The sequence below is a fragment of the Monodon monoceros genome, unplaced genomic scaffold (assembly GCF_005190385.1).
Source record: "Monodon monoceros isolate NGI ecotype Baffin Bay Population unplaced genomic scaffold, NGI_Narwhal_1 Super_Scaffold_13, whole genome shotgun sequence".
In the NCBI taxonomy this organism is placed as follows: Eukaryota; Metazoa; Chordata; class Mammalia; order Artiodactyla; family Monodontidae; genus Monodon; species Monodon monoceros.
This window is the reverse complement of record NW_021703769.1, coordinates 72,648,081-72,666,739: the sequence shown is the minus strand read 5'-3', so window position 1 is coordinate 72,666,739 and position 18,659 is coordinate 72,648,081. Positions and strand designations below refer to the sequence as shown.

The following is an 18,659-nucleotide window of genomic DNA, read 5'->3' as shown; positions in this document are numbered from 1 at the left end:
ATCACTATTCCAACAGAACCAGTTCAAAGAGGAAGGAATGGAAGACTTCTTTCCAATGTGCTGAACTCAAAGAGCTGATGATGTCCCCTTCTAAAAGGGAGTGGGTTCTGGTCATCTGGCCATGATTTCGGCCTTCCTATCTACCATCACCACCTCTGCTCCAACCCATGGAATAAGTCGTGTGAGATATTTTTAAAAAGGAAATTTATGGGCATGTTCATTCCTGATCCTTGGAAGCGTCACAGTGAGGAGCCGGAAAGCCTGAATTTTCAACCATCCGCAGAAGTTTCCCACATCTGGTTCTATCTCTCGGGACAACCCAAGGTTTGGAAGTCAGTGTCATTGGGTCCTCTTCCTCCCCTTTGACAACTTAGACTCTTACTTTCACTCCAGTGAGGACAAGGTCTTTGCAAGGTAAAGTGTTGAAGTTAAGGTCGGGAAAGATGTCCTTATGGGCTTAGACACAGAGAATCATGGTGGGGTGCCCAGATTCTTCCACATTGAAAGGTCTTTCCAATTAGGGGCATTCACCTCCTGAAGTGAGCCTGTCCCGCACAGGATACTGACTAGTGTTTTCCTTTTTCCTCTAAGGAGCCAATTTGCCCCAAGGTGGAAGTAATAATCCTCTGTCTGGATGTGTCTTGTCATTATTGTGGTGATCTTCATCATCGTCGTCGTCATAACAACAATAATAGCAACAATTACTATTACTACTACTGTTACTATTTATTGGGCACTTACTACATACCATATACAATAGTGACTCACTCTGCATATATTGCCTCATATTATCCCTTTGAAGTATATACTGTTATCCACATTGTACATGCGAGAAAACCAAAACTCATGGAGCATCTGACTCTAAATGCCATGCACCATCAACCATGTTTCACTGCCAGATACATCATCCCAGTTCCACTCTCACTATAGAATGAATAGCTCACTTTGGGACAGACTTGTCTTATCAGAGGACCTGGCATTCATTTATTCGACAAGTATTTCTGAGCAGTCACTGTGTGTCTGAGCGTTCACTATGTTTGCTCACAGGGATGAACATACTGTAACTGGGTGCTGTCCTCATAACGAAACAAACCCAGCAAAAGTTAATGTCCTCCTGGAGGCATTTTGGGTCTCTGCCATCCAGCCTTCCCTGCTGGCTCCACCCTTTTCCGCCCCTGCTGAACCTCTTCCTTTCACATTCCAATGGATGAATTTGAAATATAGTCATATATGTATTAGAGAAAGGACAAACTTCCCTTGCTTTGAAATAATAGATCCATCACTTCTAATCTTCTACAACAATACTTCCTCCTCAAAAATAGTAAGCAGGGCTTCCCTGGTGGCGCAGCGGTTGAGAGTCCGCCTGCCGATGCAAGGGACACGGGTTCGTGCCCCGGTCCGGGAAGATCCCACATGCTGCGGAGCGGCTGGGCCCGTGAGCCATGGCCTTTGGGCCTAAGCGTCCGGAGCCTGTGCTCCACAACGGGAGAGGCCACAATAGTGAGAGGCCCGCGTACTGCAAAAAGAAAAAAAAAAAAAAAAAAAATAGTAAGCAGAAGATTCTTAAAAGTAGCATTATATGTAAGACACTAATTTAAAAATGGGAAAATAGGTTTAAAGGTTGGATTACTTGTCTGTGGTCATACGGCTGCCGATCCGGTGGGTTTGGATCACTCAGCTGTGAGTGCCCAAAAAAACAAACCAGAAGTCAATTTCTCTCTGTTCCACTATCCTCAGGCACCCAGGATCCTTCCAGCTCACCACTCTGCCACCTTTGTCTTCATGGTGTCAGATGACGACATTCCCACTCCAGTAATAAGGAGGAGGAAAGGATAAAGAAGAGGCAAAGTGCACCAAAGTTGCCCAATGTCACTTTGGCTTACATCTCATTGGCCAGAACTTACTAATATGGCCACACTTAGCTCTTAAGGAGACTGGGAAATGTAGTCTTTATTCTAGCACCCACTTGTCCGGCTAAAATTTCTTCTACTACGGAAGAAGCGATATTGGAGAAGAGCTAACCAGCCCTGTTGCAAATGCTAAGTAGTGTAACTGGAACAGTCCCAGGTCTGTGGAACCCCAGAGACCCTACTCTGTCAGGTAGGCTTTAATTCCTATTTTTATAGCAATGACCTTCGGTCCTCTCTTCTTTACTGCATAAAGAAATTGCTAAGTATGACTTTAGAACTTTCTGTAACATTTCATCAGCTTTCAATTCAACAGCTAGAAGCCATCTCCAAGCTAATTTGTATGTTCTTTGGTGGCTTTCAAATACACCTGCTAATGCTTTGATATTCATCCCTTCGGAAATGAAGCCTAATTCCACTTACCTTAAGTATAAGCTCCATTTAGTGACTCACTTTTAGCGAATGTATGGGGCAGAAGTGACAATATGTGACATCTGAGACAAGATCATAAAATGATCATTCATTCTAGGAAAAGCCAAACCCCGTGTCATGAAGTCGCTCAAGCAGTCCTAGGGGGAGGCCCTCAAGGAAGGAACCGAGGCCTCCGGCCAACAGCCCTGGGAGTGAGTTTGGATAGATTCCCCAGCCACAGCCAAGCCTTCAGATGACTGCAATCCCAGTAAGTGTCTTGACTGCGACCTTTTGAAAGACACTTGGCCAGACCAGCCATCTTTGCCACTCCCGGATTCTTGATCCACAGAAACTGTGAGATAAAAATGTTTTTTTGTTCTAAACCAGTAAGTTTGGGAGTAATCTGTCACACAGCAATACAGCAATATAGGTCTCAATGTGAATTCAGTGTTCTTCTGGCTTGAGAATTAGAGAAAGTAGAAATGACCACCTTGATAGAGAAAACCCATATTTTGAATGGCTGTGTACTAGCTCATCACCTGCTTTTAAATGGTTTGGAGCAGTGTTTGGATGGGATGCTCCGGATGCCACTGTGAAGAGGAAAGACCAGTGAGCCATCCCTGCTAGAACATACTGCTAATATCACATCCCTCAGTAGTCCCAGGAAACAGCTGAACCTGCTGCTGGCCAATTACCACCAGGAGAAAACAGCTCAGTATCAACGAAGCCAACATCAAAATGATGAGTTTTGGCAAACGCTCTTCAGTATCCAGATGGATAATGCAGAACAATTCGACTCAACAGGTTAACTCATTCAGGTATTTGGGGAAGCACTGTGGAGCTTAATTACCTTAGCAGATCTATTAGGATGCACTTCTGCTGAAAGCTGAAGGTTCCACAGGAAGAATATCAAGGTTATTTTATGACAGGGGTGAATTGCTGGTAACTCCTGTTCCACAGATATCCCAAGTCAAAGGTCATGCTTTATGATGTAGGTCCTTCATATAGAACCTACATGAAGGGAAGGAGCTAAATGTAGGAAACTTTTATACCAAGATATCACTTCTTCCTACTACCTCAAGCAGGGTTCTTAGGAGAGGAAACCAGAGAAACATGTCCTACAGGGGGTACTTGGCATCATCCGGTGGGAAGGCTTTTTAAACTACCATCTGGAGTCTAAGATTAGCACCTAGTCCTTCACTGAGAATCACCACCATCAAAAGGCACCATTACTAGGGGAAAAAGGTTTTAAAAAACCTTCAGAAATTAGAGGTTGAGAAAAAGCTGAAAGCCACCAACATCTTTGGAATAACAATACAAAATGCTTGTATGGTGGGTATTTTTATTATGAGCCAAAGGGCTGCTATTTAAAATACAAATGAGAAGACTATTCTTCCAGTAGGATCCTTGAAGGTTGTCATTGGAATGAGGTATGTTACCTTTTTTGCCCCAACCAACTGGAAGCCTGGAGCTAAATTTAATGCTCATTCACAGTAAATGTATTAGTGTTAGGGACTGTCATATTTTTTTCTTCCTCTTGGTATATGGATTTTTATTTCCTATTTCTATTCTGACAGCCTTTGCAGTTTGTGTTTCTTCTTTTATCATATGATGTCTCCATCACTTTGGGAAGCAGGCAAGCATACAAATTACCAATGAGGAAAATGAAAGCGGCAGGGGTGGTACTCGGGTTTCCTTCTTGGCCACAGCTATCAAAACACATGTTCAGATCAAGACGACTTAGACAAATGTCCCTTTAAGGAGTGGGCCCTTAGAAGCAGCTGCCATCAGAGAAATCCCTCCTTGGTTCTGCTAACAAAGCTTCACAACTCACCACAAAAGACTTGCCCTCTCAAGGCTCAAAGGCAGGTCAAGCCTCTAGGAGGAAAGTACCCAGGTAGATAAAAGACCAGGGTTGTAAGGCTAATTCCCAGCTCCGGAGCAGAGCTGTCTATCTGGCACTCCCACTCCTGTTGGATGATGTGGCTCATTGTGTAGGTTTTATCGCCTCCTCTGGAGGAGAGAACTTTGAGCCATCAGCCTTCTCAGATAAGAGTTGAGAGCTTCTCTTCTTGTGACAGTAACGTTTCTGCCTTCTTAAAACCCCGCTTGAAAAGCCCGTAGAGGGAAGCATCTCAAAAAAGGCTAGTAGGGTGTGCCTCTGAGATTTCTAAATCAACCAGCACAAGTAGAGGAGAAAGAAAAAAGGGTGGGGGGAGGCTTCTTGACAAGAAAATATATGATGTACCAGACAAGTGGGGGTGGAGAGGGGCTCTTCAGAGCTCAGAGCACAGGAGGCAGTCCCCTTCCAGCATGAACTCAAGCCCATCACCAGCCTTTTCTGGGCTGCTGTGCACCTCTGCTCTCCGTGAGAAACACACGGGGCTCACACAGAGCTTTAAAAATATCTCTCCACCCACTGAAAGTTTGATTAATCAGCCAAGTTCTCACCCAGGTGTCACAGTGGTGGCAGTGATATATATGATAGTGACATGAGGGTGCAGGGAAGGCACAAAGGGTCTTACTTAGCAGGTGGGAGGATTCAGAACACAGAACTTAAAAAGCACGAGCTCTGAAGCCAGGTGGTAGGCTGCATCCCCGTTCCAACACATGCTAGCTAGGCGACCTTGGACAAGGTTATTTAATGTCTCCCTTTTCCACATTTGCAAAAATGGGGTTAATAATAGCACCTGCATCAGGGCATTATTGAGAGGGTTAAATGAGTTAATTCATCTCATGCACTTTGAACAGTTCCTGGAACGTAGTAAGCATTCAATAAACAGCTGTGACGATGAAGAGGAGGATGACAACAACTGACAATGTTGAAACTTACAATATGGATAGGTCTTTCCCAGGGAGATAGAACATTCCTGAAAGAAGCAACTGAAACAAAGGCAGGGAAGCAGGAGAGACTGTGAGGCAGCAGGAGACGATCTAGAAGGCAAGTAGGGAGTTGAAGCAGACAAAATGAAAGGTCCACGCCACACAGGGCTTCATATGCTCTGACACAGAGATGCGCTATAGCTAACACAGCTATAGGCTATGGAGAGCCATTTCAGAACTATAGGCAGAAGTGAAGTGTTAAAGGGTAAAGTGCTATGATGGTTGAAAATTACTTTTAACTGGTTCGGGTAAAAAACAAATTACTAATAATAAGCTTTTGCTGTGACAAAGTAACTGGTTTGAGAATAACCCTCCCACCGTGTACCTGAACAAAATACATAAAGCAACTGTTCGCAGGCCATGAACAACCAGCAGCACAAGGCTGCAATAGCAGGGCAAGAGGAAATTCACGTGGTGAGCCCCATGTTCACATGTTCACCCTGGCCCTCTGCCCAGGGACAATTTCCCAAGCACAGTTCTTACACTGGGGTAGTGGAAGGGGCTAGAACCTGTGGGGTCAGGCAGCAGAGGGGGCTTCGGAAACCTGTGGGGGGGTTCCTTATGAATACTTGGCTGAAGGTTGGGAACCCAAGTGCAAATTGAGATTAAACCAGATTCACCAGGAAGCAGCTGCTCTGAGGTTGAGAATGGAAGACAGATGCTAGAGTTTAAGTATCCCTAGGGGACGTCTGAAAAACCTCATTAATACCCCAGGCATCCAGACACTAGAAAGACACATCTTAAGAGTAAGGGACACACTCTGAAGGCCTACATAAGACCCACCTGAACAAAACCTAAAACCAAGCCCTGACAAGATCCACAAGAGAGACAGAGTTTGGAGGCTGAGCCCCTGCCAAGCTAGGGGGGCTTGGGAGTCACCTTGGGATTTCCAAAGATCTACCCTAACATAAAATAAAACAAAATTGAACCAACAGAAGTTTGAGGTGGTAGGCTAGTAACTGAACTACCTGTTAGAACAGAAAACCAGCCCTCTTCAAAGAAAGCCAAAAGAACACAGAGTCGATACAACATAGCATTCAAAATGTTCAGTGTACAGTCAAATATTAACAGGTGTGCAAAGAAACAAGAAAACTTGACTATAATCTAAAAAAGACAACAGAAATCAACCCGCAGATGATCTAGAGCCTAGATGATGGGTTTAATACCTAAAGACTTTAAAGAGCTACTATAGATTTAGGAAAATATGTCCAAAGAATTAAAGAAAAATATCATTTAAATGAGTAAACAGAGTATTTCAGCAGAGAGATGGAAACTATAAAAAAGAACCAAATTAAAATTCTAGAACTGAAAAAATTGTGCGTGTGTGTTGAGAAAAAGGGAAAGAGAGAGAAAGCAAATGCTGTAATGTCAGCAATTAGACAAAGGGTATACAGGTATCCACTGTACTTTCCAGAACCTCTATAGATTTTAAAATTTTTAAAAAGGATTAAAGAAATTTTAAATACACTGTTGTTTTATGTGTGTGTGTGTGTGTGCACATGTTTGTAGAACAAGAAGGGAAAAATGATAACCTAATCAAGTGTGTATTTGAGAAGCATCCTTCCAGTGAAATGGAACTGAACTGATACAAGGCTGATATCCTGGATGAGGCACAAGGAGATCACCTCTTGGTGACTGCAGTTGTCTAGCTGGTGGGAGAACCTGGACCAAGAAAACAGCCATGTGGTTGGAGGAGAAGGAAGTTGGTCTGCAGGGCTTTGCCAATAATATGTGTGGAGTAAGAGAAAAAGAGGAATCAAGGATGACCCCCAAATTACCACCATGGCTGACTGGGTGTAATGTGACATAATTTCCTGAGAAAAATTCCAGGAGAGGAGCAGTTTGAGAGAGAAAAAGAAAATCTGTCCAGCTTTGGATCACTGGAGTTTAAGGGATTCGTGGGACATCTACACAGGACTATAGGTAGCAGGTCTAGAATTCAGGAGGGAGGCAGGGATCAAAGATATCTATCCCGAGGCGATCGGTATGCAGTTGCCCTTGGGGATGACAGCAAAAACCAACCCCGGGGAAAAACAGTGCATCAGCAGTGGGCAGAAGATGAGGGGAATGTCAAAGAGGTAGAAAAGAGGAAGGAGGAGAGCCAGCTAGTGACATGGATGCCAAGGCAGTGACAAACCAAAACCAAGGGTGTGAGCAATGCTGCCAGATGCTGCAGAAAGTCCGGAATAAACACCTGAGAGTCCCCTGGATCAGGCAAACAGGGGGCCGTTGAGGAAACTGGTTCTGCAGATGCAGTGGCTCTGGAACAGTCCAGATGGAGGTAGTCAACTATTGAAGTGGTGCTTTTGTGTTTGAAAGTTGGCGGATTGATACACCTCCACTCCCAAACTCAAATTAAAATACCCTCCAGAAATGTATGTAGGACAATGTATGCACATCCCCAGAAATATTAATTTTGAGATGTGTACACATGTCAGAGCCTGAGGAGAATTTTTGCTAGTTGCCACACCAATGAAACTGGAGAAACACAATTTCCACCCACCCTGGGAACCAGAGAAACACGTACAGAAGGAAGACATTGGCTCATCACCATTGTTTGCCCCGCCAGGGACCCAGAGGCTATGCTGACCAGCAAGTCAAGCAGTCGGTCCCTATTTCATAGCAACTGTTCTCCACGGTGATCTATTCCTCAACCCAAACCCACCTCAGCAGCACCTCCTTTCTAAGCTCCTTCGGGGAACATGACTCTCTGAGAGTAGTAAGAGCCATGGGAGGGTGTGTCCCACCTTGGATTATTTGCGGGGGAGAGATGAGAGCCAGAATATGTACCAGAATGTTGGATACTAGCATGGGAACAGGAAGGAGACCAAAAGAAGAATAAAGGAGTTAACTGAATTCTGTGACATAAGGAGCAAACCCAAGAGGGGGTTTGGGAGTCACCTTGGGATTTGGGATTCACCTTGGCCATCAAGATCCCCCCTCCGCCCAGTAGCTGTGGACTAGATGAACGTCTTCTAGAAACTGGACTCTCCAGCTGGGGCTGAAAAGGGGGAAATTATCCCAGGTCTGGAATACAGTGAAGATAGAAGGAAGAAGGCTAAAGACTCTTTATAAACCTTATTTGCTGACAGATCGTGGACCTACAAAGAACTCTCATGGCTGAGTCACAAAGCAGAACAGAAGAAAGCAAAGGGGACCATATAAAACATCTTCTAATGGAAAACAAAGGTAGCATCAGCTGGGAGACTTGGAGAAACAGGTATTTATTATAAAAAAATCTCTATATAGAATTTATGACAAGAAACAGAAGAGATTTTCACAAACTGTGTACAAATTGTTCTCAATAAGACAAAGAGTTGGGAGAGAATATAAAAACATGGCTCCAGTAAAAGAGGAAGAGGTTGCCATGAGCAGAGCACAACAACAACACCAAGGGCTGTATCCTAATAGCTACAAACTGGAAACAACTCGAATACCCACTGAGAACATAATGGATAAATAAACTGAGATCTATTTATATGTGACGAAACACTATATATTAATGAAAATGAATGAACTTCAACTACCCTCAAAAACGTGGTTGAGCCTCACAAGTATAATGTTGAAGAAAACAGGTTGGATGAAAAACAATAAATATAATATAACCCCCTTGAGATGAAGGAAAAACACAAACACAATTAAATGATGATAGGTAATTCAGGGCAGTGGTTGTCTTTGAGGAAGAGGTATTAGGAAGGACCTCAGGGGTACTTCAGGGTGCTGGTAACACCTTATTCCTTAACCTGGGTGGTTGCTGCATGTATGTTCATGTTTGATAAGAATTGAACTGTGCAATAATACTTTTCTGTATTATACTTTGACCAAAAAGTTAAGGGGGAGCTACTGAAATAAAATCAAACTACAGAGGAACTGAAACTTTCATCCATAATGAAAATACACTCTAAAGGGAATCAAAAACAAATTTTTTTAAGTGACTGCAAACAACTAAATCAACGAGGTGGTAGACAGACTCAAGAATGAACGTAGAAGTGCAAAACAGAGGAAAATGATGTGAGAAGAGACGCATTTTGTGGAAAACATCGAATGAAGATCTAGCATTAGAATGGCAGGCATTCCTGAAGAAAAAAACAGAAATAACAACCATCCAAGATGTGACAGCAAACTAACCTAGGCTAAAAGGAAGACCCAAGAAATTAATCTGAGAGGCTGACACTGTTACTGGCAAAAATAACGTGAAATACCCACACGCAGACATGTCACAGTGGCCACAGGGAGCCGTGAGGACAGCAGCCCCCAACATCACAGCTGCAACAGAAGGGGAGGTTGATTACATCCTAATAGCCCTAAACTGGAAACAACCCAAATATCCATCCTGAATAGAAAGGATACGGAAATCGAGGTATATTTATATACAATGGAACACCATACATTAACGAAAATGAGTCAACTTCAGACAGAGGCAAGCTCAGTTTAAGATTAAGACAGCCTCACAAGAGTATTCAATAAATAGCAATGAAAAAACTGTTTTTAAAAAATTATAATTCATGCATCTAATAAAATTCCACATGACACACTCTAAAAGTACAAGACACTGCTAATAAATTTTGTATGTCCATAAACTCCCTGAGTAGACTGTAAAATCCTTGAGCCAGGCAACGAAGATTATACTTCTTTGAATTCCTCCTCCACCCAGAAAGCACTTGGGTAAACATTCCTGTAATGAATGAATGAATAGGAATGAAAATATGAATGAAGAGGAAGGAAGGAGAGGAAGGAAGGATCTCAACCAATTCATCATTGCTGAGTTTGTTTGTTGGGTGATTTCCAATTCCAGTCTGGCCAATTTGACGCAGCTTTGCCTTATTTCCTCATAAGCTTTGTTTAAAGAGAAGAAATAGAAACTTCCCAGAGCGAAGGGCAACTGGAGGTGGCCTGCATGTTGAGTGGCCTCGTTCTCAGAGGGTAACCTCTCATGGACTGGGCGCCCTTGATCCTTACACTGAAGCAAAGGGGCATTCCATCCCCAGTGACAAACACTGACCAGGTGAGGGAACCTGCCCTTGGTGATCCATAAGCAAAAGGCTGCAGCCATCCGGGGCGGGGATGGTACCCAAATAACATCTGCACCCAAGGTGGCTGGACCACAAAGGATGCTTCAATATCCACCAGCGTCCAACACATCTACTCCCTGTGCAGCACCACATGTCCCGTGAGGATAAATGAGCGGCCCCGAGCAGTAGGATATTAGGGCTCGGCTGACACAAGGCAGCTCCAAGAGAACGGCAAACAAGCACAGTCTCGGAAACCGGCTTCCCCGAGAACCAAGCTGCAGTCCTCTGAACTGATTCCAGCCAGTTGGTTTTCAGACCCTGCCCACCTGTTCTGCACTCAAAACACATCTCACAGCCCTGCCTGGAGCCCCAAGATGCTCGTAACGAAGCGTAAGCAGTCATAACTCAGGGTTCACCTTGGCAGAGATAAATAAATAAATAAGTAGAAGGAATCTTCCATTACAAAATAAATGGCCTTTCTCCAGGCTGAGAGCCTGGATTACCCTCCAGAAGGACAAAGACAGCATCTTCCCCAGCCGACCTCAGGCCATAAATTCCAGCTTCACTCAACCAGGGACCCCTGCCCCCCACAACCAGGGCTTCCAGGGCCAAGGCCACCCACCTGGACCTCCAGGGCTGTGAGAATTACCCCCCGCTAGTCTCACCTGCTGAGAAGGCGCCTTTCAGCCCCATTCAGCTGCCTGTGCCTGACAGAAACAACAGGATGGTGAGCTCTGCTGCCTGCCCAAGAACAGAGTTCAGCCAGTGCCCCAGTGGAGAAGGGCCGAAATCCAGGCAGTGGATCTCTTGAAAAGCCATACGCCCTGAGAGTGGCCCAGATTTCACAGAGAGAAAAGCCATCACTCTGAGAAGTCTTGGAAAAATCATCTCTTGATTATTCATGGCAAAGCTGGGAAGGAGGAGGAAGAAAAACGGAAAGCCAGGGTATGTGAAAGCCATAGACGATTTCCAAACTTCACTGGGTTAGGCATCGCAGCCTCTGCAAGAGTTGCCCGACATATATCCGGAGAAAACCATAATTCAAAAGCATACACGCACCCCCTGTTCACTGCAGCACTATTTACAGCAGCCAAGACCTGGAAGCCACGCAAAGGAGCATCGACAGATGAACGGATAAAGAAGATGTGGTATATTTATACAATGGAATGCTACTCAGCCAAAAAAGAGAATGAAACAATGCCATTTGCAGCGACATGGATGGACCTAGGGCTTATCACACTAAGTGAAGCAAGTCAGACTGAGAAAAAGAAATATCACATGATATCGCTTGTATGTGGAATCAAAAAAAATGATACAAATGAACTTATATATAAAACAGAAATAGACCCACAGAGAGAAAACAAACTTATGGTTACCAAAGGGGAAAGGGGGTGGGGATACATTAGGAGTTTGGGGTTAACTTATACACACTACTGTATATAAAACAGATGAACGACCTACTGTATAGCACAAGGAACTATACTCAATATTTTGTTATAACTTATAAAGGAAAAGAATCTGAAAAGGAATATATATACATATGTATATGTATAACTGAAACACTTTGCTATACACCTGAAACTAGCACAACATTGTAAATCAACGAAACATCAATTTAAAAGAAAAAAAAAGAGTTGCCCGAAACACACAGACTTTCTGCCCAAGTCTCATGGCCTCTGCTCCACAGGGCTCCACACAGGAGGCTCCCAGTCGCCCCTGCTAAGTGATGACTAAAACTGGAGGACCAGCAACCAGCCCCCCTCCCAAATCAATGCACCACTGCCCTGCTCTCCACTAGGTAGGACTCCTTCCCAGGATACAGGAAAGCTTGGGCCTCACCTCACTTTGCCAACACACCCAGCTCAGCCTCGGCCTTGTTTGTGGCCACCAGGATGGGCTCATTTTGGAGGAGGTCAGGGCTCTATTTTCTGCTTCCGTGTCCTTGTCTGTCCAAATATCCTCTGGCCAGTTGAAGGCCAGGAGATCTGAGGATACTGCTCTCCTCTCTGGCCCCCAGTCTGTCCAGACCACAGTGAGCAGGTGCTGGGCCTAGGGAGTCTGGCTCTGCCCACATCACTCCCCTTCCTCTAATATCCTCTGGCCTCTCCTCCAGACCCAGCCCACCAGCCACTGAGCTCCACTGCTCCATCATGGACATAAACAAGCCTCTACAGGTAGGCTTCAGAGATACCGCGCACTCAGTTCCAGACCACTGCAATAAAGTAAATAGCACAGTAAAGTGAATCACCGAATCTTTTAGTTTCCCAGCGCATATAAAAGTTACGTTTGCACTATGCTGTAGTCTGTTAAATGTGTGATAGCATTAGGTCCAAACAAACAATGTGCATACCTTCATTTTAAAATATTTTATTGCTAAAAAATGCTAACCAGCATCTGACAATGCAGTGTTGCCCCCCAAACCTTCAATCCGTAAAAAATGCATTATCTGCGAAGTGCAATAAAGCAAAGCGTAATAAAACATGGTATGCCTGTCGAGAAGCAAGCAAACAACGCGGGTGAGAGCAAGAAAGCTATCCGACGGCCCTGTCCTTCGCCTGCCCCATCTCGTGCCCTTCATGAAGTGAGCCTGTCTTCCCTGGCCCAGAGATGAATCTCCCCGCCTACCATACCCCTTGTAAGAAATGTGCACAAAGAAATCACACTGGTTCAGACCATTATACTCAAAGCAAAGACATGGGCCATATGGGGTAATTTTAACTTCCCTATTTTAGAAAGTAAACTTAAACTTCTTGTTGTAAAACAGTGTCACCAGGAACACAGCATTTCAAAACAAGAAGGGAAACCAATCTGGCGTGGCTTCAGCAGATGCCTAGGCAAACATCTGGCTGAATCAACCTAATTCTCTATTCTAAAAGACAAAAACAAAAACCTTCTCCCTTGTTTTAATTTTTTTTTTTTAATCAAGGAGTTGATCTCCCCAGGATACAAAGGGGCACTGTCCCAGGATGAATTCAGTCACCATGTCCCCAGGTTCGTTCGCATCCCAAAGCCAAGGCTACACTGTTACAGAGGCACAGAGGCAATCAAAATAATTGCCGGCCATTCCCACCTAGACACAGCTTCCAGATGATTCTGATCTGGGCAGGATTCCAAGTACCATGGCCACAAGTCAAGAGACGGCCATGAACAGGTCTATGACCTCCCCGCAGCTGGGCCCCGTGGTGAATGAGAAGATGGAAACAGGGCAACACTACTGGCAACCAAGATTCCATCAATTGGAAAAATACGTGTCACGAGCAGAAGCCTGTCTCCCCAGTCAGAGGGTTCCTTGTGGTATCCAAAGGAACCGAAATATTCACCATAGATTTTTCAGGCTACCAGGTCCATCCCACACAAAGAAGTCATTTAGGCAGAAGTGATCTCTGAACTCTTTCCTGCTGCATCACGGTTAGACTTGGCCACAGCTGACGGCCAGCGTCTTAGACGCACAATGGCCCCAGATGCCTCCCTCGGTGGCTCACCTCCCACGCAAGGCGGGCTCCTTACCGTCAAGCTCCTCCACAGAGATGTTAGCCAGTTGCTCGCTGTCGCTGCCAGCAGACAGAGATCGGTTGAGGTAATTCCCCTTGTACAACAGGCCGGCGGTCACGTGGTGAAAAGGCATCTTCTCCCTGCTCACAAGAGACAGGGGGCAGGGGAAAGAAAGACATCATCATCCATTCCTCCTTTCCTTTCCTGAAGGACCACCCTGGTGTTCAGATGGCCAGGAGTATTTTTTAAATAACAAGAACATTGGTAGAGGGAAAGTCAGAGAATTCCAGGGTCCCCGCGGCCAGAGCAATTCCCGAAGGATCCCAAGTTCTGTCCCTTCCTTCACTGTACGTCTTACTTCATTCTCCCCATTTAATGAGGAACTTGAGCCATGCGGTCCTGGCAGACTGTGGGATGCCCTGGTATCACCCAACTGTCTCTCCATGCAAACAAGGATACTCTCTGCTCCTTTCCCTGGCCTGATAAAAGCTTCCTCCATCCTCCTAGGAAAGGACTGCACACCCCAGAACGTGAGGCTGCCCAGCGACCATATGTCTTAGCCGTGACCGTGCGGAAATCCAACTGTTTCGCTTTCCCAGGTAAAGCAGGTGCTGCACTTACGCTGCGCTCAAAGCAGGTCGGAAATGCCAGACTCTGAGCAAACACAGACGGCAGTCTGTACCTCGGAGAAGGAGCCCTGCACCTGCCTGCACGAGTGGCTCGTGAGCATAGCCCTCTTAGACACCAATCACGCCTGCCCTGCAGGAAAGGTGGGCAGCATCTCAAGGTGTCCCAAAACAAAGCAGCGTCCAGCATGCTCACAGGAAATGAAAGCATCGCATCCCCTTAGACCAGATGAACAAACCCTCCAAGCTCCTCGTACCAGAGCACCACCCCCGGGACTTTGAAGTTCCCACCAGTGCAAGGCGGGCCAGAGGCTCCAGACTAAGGTGAAAGGGAGGGAAGAGAGACGCAGTTAGAAGGATGGGTCTCTCACAGCAGGGAGGTTCCTCAAAAAACTAGAGTTGCCATATGATCCAGCAATCCCACTCCTGGGCGTATATCCAGACAAAACTCTTAATTCAAAAAGATACATGCACCCCTATGTTCATAGCAACACTATTTACAATAGCCAAGACATGGAAACAACCTAAATGTCCATCGACAGATGAATGGATAAAGAAGATGTGGTACATATATACAATGGGATACTACTCAGCCATAAAAAGAATGGAATAATGCCATTTGCAGCAACATGGATGGACCAAAAGATTATCATACTAAGTGAAGTAAGTCAGAAAGAGGAAGACAAATACCATGTGATGTCACTTATATGTGGACTCTAAAATAGAACATAGATGAACTTATCTACAAAACAGAAACAGACTCACAGACATGGAGAACAAACCTGTGGTTGCCAAGGGCGGGGGGGGCAGGGGAGGGTTGGATTGGGAGTTTGGGATGCAAACTATTATATATTGAACGGATAAAAAACAAGGTCTTCTAGGGGCAGGACAGGAATAAAGACGCAGACATAGAGAATGGACTTGAGGACACAAGGAGGGGAAAGGGTAAGCTGGGACAAAGTGAGAGAGTGGCACGGACATATATACACTACCAAATGTATAATAGCTAGCTAGTGGGAAGCAGCCGCATAGCACAGGGAGATCAGCTCGGTGCTTTGTGACCACCTAGAGGGGTGGGATAGGGAGGGTGGGAGGGAGACGCAAGAGGGAGGAGATAGGGGGATATACGTATATGTATAGCTGATTCACTTTGTTATAAAGCAGAAACTAACACACCATTGTAAAGCAATTATACTCCAATAAAGATGTTAAAAAAAAAACAAGGTCTTATTTTTTTAGCGCAGGGAACTATATTCAATATCCTATAATAAACCATAATGGAAAAGAATATGAAAAAAGAGAGAGAGAGAGAAAGTTGGATCTCTCCATAGGGGAAAGAGCAAGCTCTGTTATAGTGAGTGAGACATGGGGCATGTCTGGTTCTGCTTCTCCATCTGCAAAGGGGCCTAAGAGGATTGAGAAGCCTCTGAGCAGAATTAGGGAATTGGCAGGCAGGAGGGGGAGTCAATTCTAGGGTGTGGGTAGGGAACACCCTTTTAACAGAGCTCCAGGAAGGTAAACTGGGCAGCACCAGAAGGGGTAATCTCCCCGCCAATGGGGGCATCCAAGCAGAGGCTGAGGGCCTCCCTGACAGGGGTTCTGTGGGAGAGAATCGGCCCCTGTGCTCTCTCCCCACACACCTATCATTCTCCATGTGAGTCCCCCATAGGGTCCCTTTGGGCACTAAAGTTTGCGTCTGTGCATTAAGCTGGAGTGGTCCTAGCGGCCCCTCCGGGCACTGCTGAGTAACAAGGTGTAAGTTACAGGAAGAGACAGCGACAGAAGGCCAGTCTCTGGGGATGACTGCTCAGGGCTTCAGGGTTCCCAAACCTTGCCATCCCTCAAGCCACACTCATGACAGCAACTGTCCCTGATGAAGGATGTTTGGAGGGGGGCGGGGGCCCCTGTCCTCTTTTCCCTGTGACACCACTGAGTGACAGGCCCGAGAGGACGCCCCTTCCTCTCTCTCCCTCCCAACTAGAGCTCACCCCAGCATGCCCCTGTATGGGCTGAGAGCTGCTGACTTAGAGATCAACCCAAGAGACTCTTAAAAGTTACAGGGCTTGACCAAGAGCAGGATGCCAGTTAGTGAAAGAATCCGATCTAGAACACAAGCCGCCTAAGCTCTCTTTCAACTAAGCAGGCCCAGCTCAGCACCAGGCATTTCCACCTGGACGTCGGACTCTCATGTCAAACTCAAGATGTAGAAAAATGAACTAATTGTCTTCCTAAAAAATAGGCCACACTTCCTGATTTCTCTATTTCTATCAAAGGTACTTTTCTCTCATCATAACAACTGGGGCAACTCTCACAAACGTTCTGGGCCCCAAACACATGGCAGAGGCAAGAGCCAGCCGCCAGCCTCCAACCCAGTCTTAACTCTTTCCACAGCTAACAAAACGTACATACATCCACAGGCCAATTGCAAGTGACGGGGGGGGGGGGGTGTTCCAGAGTACGCATGCCTTTGCCAGTTATAAGGGGTACATATTCAGCTAACTATTGATATAAGTCAGACTTTCCCCCTCCTGGCCAAATCTGTCCTTATACATAAATAGGCAAGAACCTTTCTTTGGAAGAAGACTTCAATTACCATCTCCTCTTTTCTCAAAGTTAAATTTCAGACCAAACAGGTTTAAAGGTGAGAATCAGACGCACGAGCTAGGACTGCTCTCCCTTTCCTAAGGCCAGTCCTAATTTGGGGCGCCATGTGTGGCCATGGTCATTTCAGCCTGGACAGATTCCCATGGTCCAGGGGATGAGACATCAACAATGGCTAACGCTTCCCTCTCAGCACTGGCCCCGGGACCCAGTAGTCTCACCAGTTGTTATTTTTAACCATCATTTAAATCCTTCCTAAACATGGGGAAATACCCACACCGATCTTCTCTAATTTTGCCACCTGGAGGGAGGCCCCCCTCAGGTCGATACAGGCCCGGAAGGCATTTCTCCCCATTTCACCACTCATCACTCTAGTTTCTCAGCATTTTGTAAATAGCTTCCCATTACCACCTTTTACTTGGTTGCCTGAAGCTCTGGACCGGCCACACACACATTTTTACAGCTGCGGTAACAAGGTTATACTCAAACACGCGTGTCCAAGCCACGTTCGGCCACAGAAGAAACGCTGAGTACTTTGCAGAAAAAACTGGTCACAACCGAGTCCCACTTGAAAGACCAGCATAATTGCTTCTGGAAAAAGCAGCTTACAAAATTAGGTACGTATTCAGTTCATTCACCCAAAATGCTCATAGTCTAGTGGGAAAGAAAACACGTGCAATTGAACCAGCCATATAGATAAATAAAGTCATGTTCAAAAAAAGGAAGAGCATTATCCCAAGTAAGCTAAAAACAGCTGCTGCAATTAAGGACTAAATTTCACTCCAAGCCACCTGGGGAAACCCAAGCTTTAAGATCCTCGCTTTGGCTATGGAAGGGAAATGTACAAGTTTGCCAGCAAAGGAAGACACAGTCCTGAGCTAAAACTTAAGAGATGGATCCTTACGTGGTGGGCAATGAATATATATATATATATATATATTTCTTTTCAACAGCCATTTTACTCATTGAGAAATATTATCTAAGTGACTGTTTACCATGTGAACAATCTTTCTGTATTTTCTGTAAGGCAGTATGGTTTCCTGGCTAAGAATCAGGGCTTTCTGGTCAAAAGCAGTGTTAGATTTAAATCCTAGCTCTGCTCTGATTAGCCATGTAGGTAAATTAATTAACCTCTGTAAGCCTCAGTCTCCTCCTCTGTAAAACTGGGGTTTGGAAACATACTGAATAGTATTTTTGTAACTATGAAATAAGATAAGGTATGGAAAGCACTTGACTTAGCATCAGGTACGTTCTCAATAAACATCATCAGTAATTCTTTGCTAAGGATTACATGAAGTAGGATGCAGGGCAAAAGAAATTCATGATGTGTTAGGTGGAAGATAAAACACACCGTGTTTTGAAGGAGGGTCAGGAACGACCTGGCAGAGGGTGAGCTTCAGAGAGGAGCTGGCTGGCATTGCACACTAAGGTGCCAAGGGATCCAGAATGTCAGCAACAGAGCACTGGGGGCCCCAGTGCTGGGCGGTGTCATCAAGCAGCTGACTGTATCAGGAGGAGGGGGCTATCTGAATGAAAAGCACCAGAGCTGAAAAAGAGTCTATTTCCTGGGTATCACCTGGCATCATGGTCACATCAAGGACAAGATGTCAGCAGGTTAAAAACAAAGGGGTGGGTTCCTGTTTTCAGTGTCGAAGAACTGGTACATTTCTTGGCAAAGTAATAAACCAAAGACAACATTCCCATTTACCATGGCAACAAAAAGAATA

The 18,659-nt window shown here is 45.2% G+C and overlaps 1 protein-coding gene across 8 annotated transcripts in view; it reads right to left on the bottom strand.

The window, feature by feature from the left end:
• CALN1 (calneuron 1) overlaps positions 1–18,659 on the bottom strand; it is a 474,033-nt gene that overhangs the window by 320,664 nt on the left and 134,710 nt on the right. For 5 of the 8 annotated variants that reach the window (XM_029221329.1, XM_029221327.1, XM_029221328.1 and 2 more), the window contains one exon: positions 13,721–13,845. In XM_029221329.1, the coding sequence (XP_029077162.1) occupies positions 13,721–13,838 (118 nt within the window). In that variant the 5' untranslated portion in view covers positions 13,839–13,845. Of the gene's footprint in view, positions 1–13,720; positions 13,849–18,659 lie in introns of those variants that run through there. The other 3 variants (XM_029221330.1, XM_029221332.1, XM_029221334.1) reach the window with 3 other exon arrangements.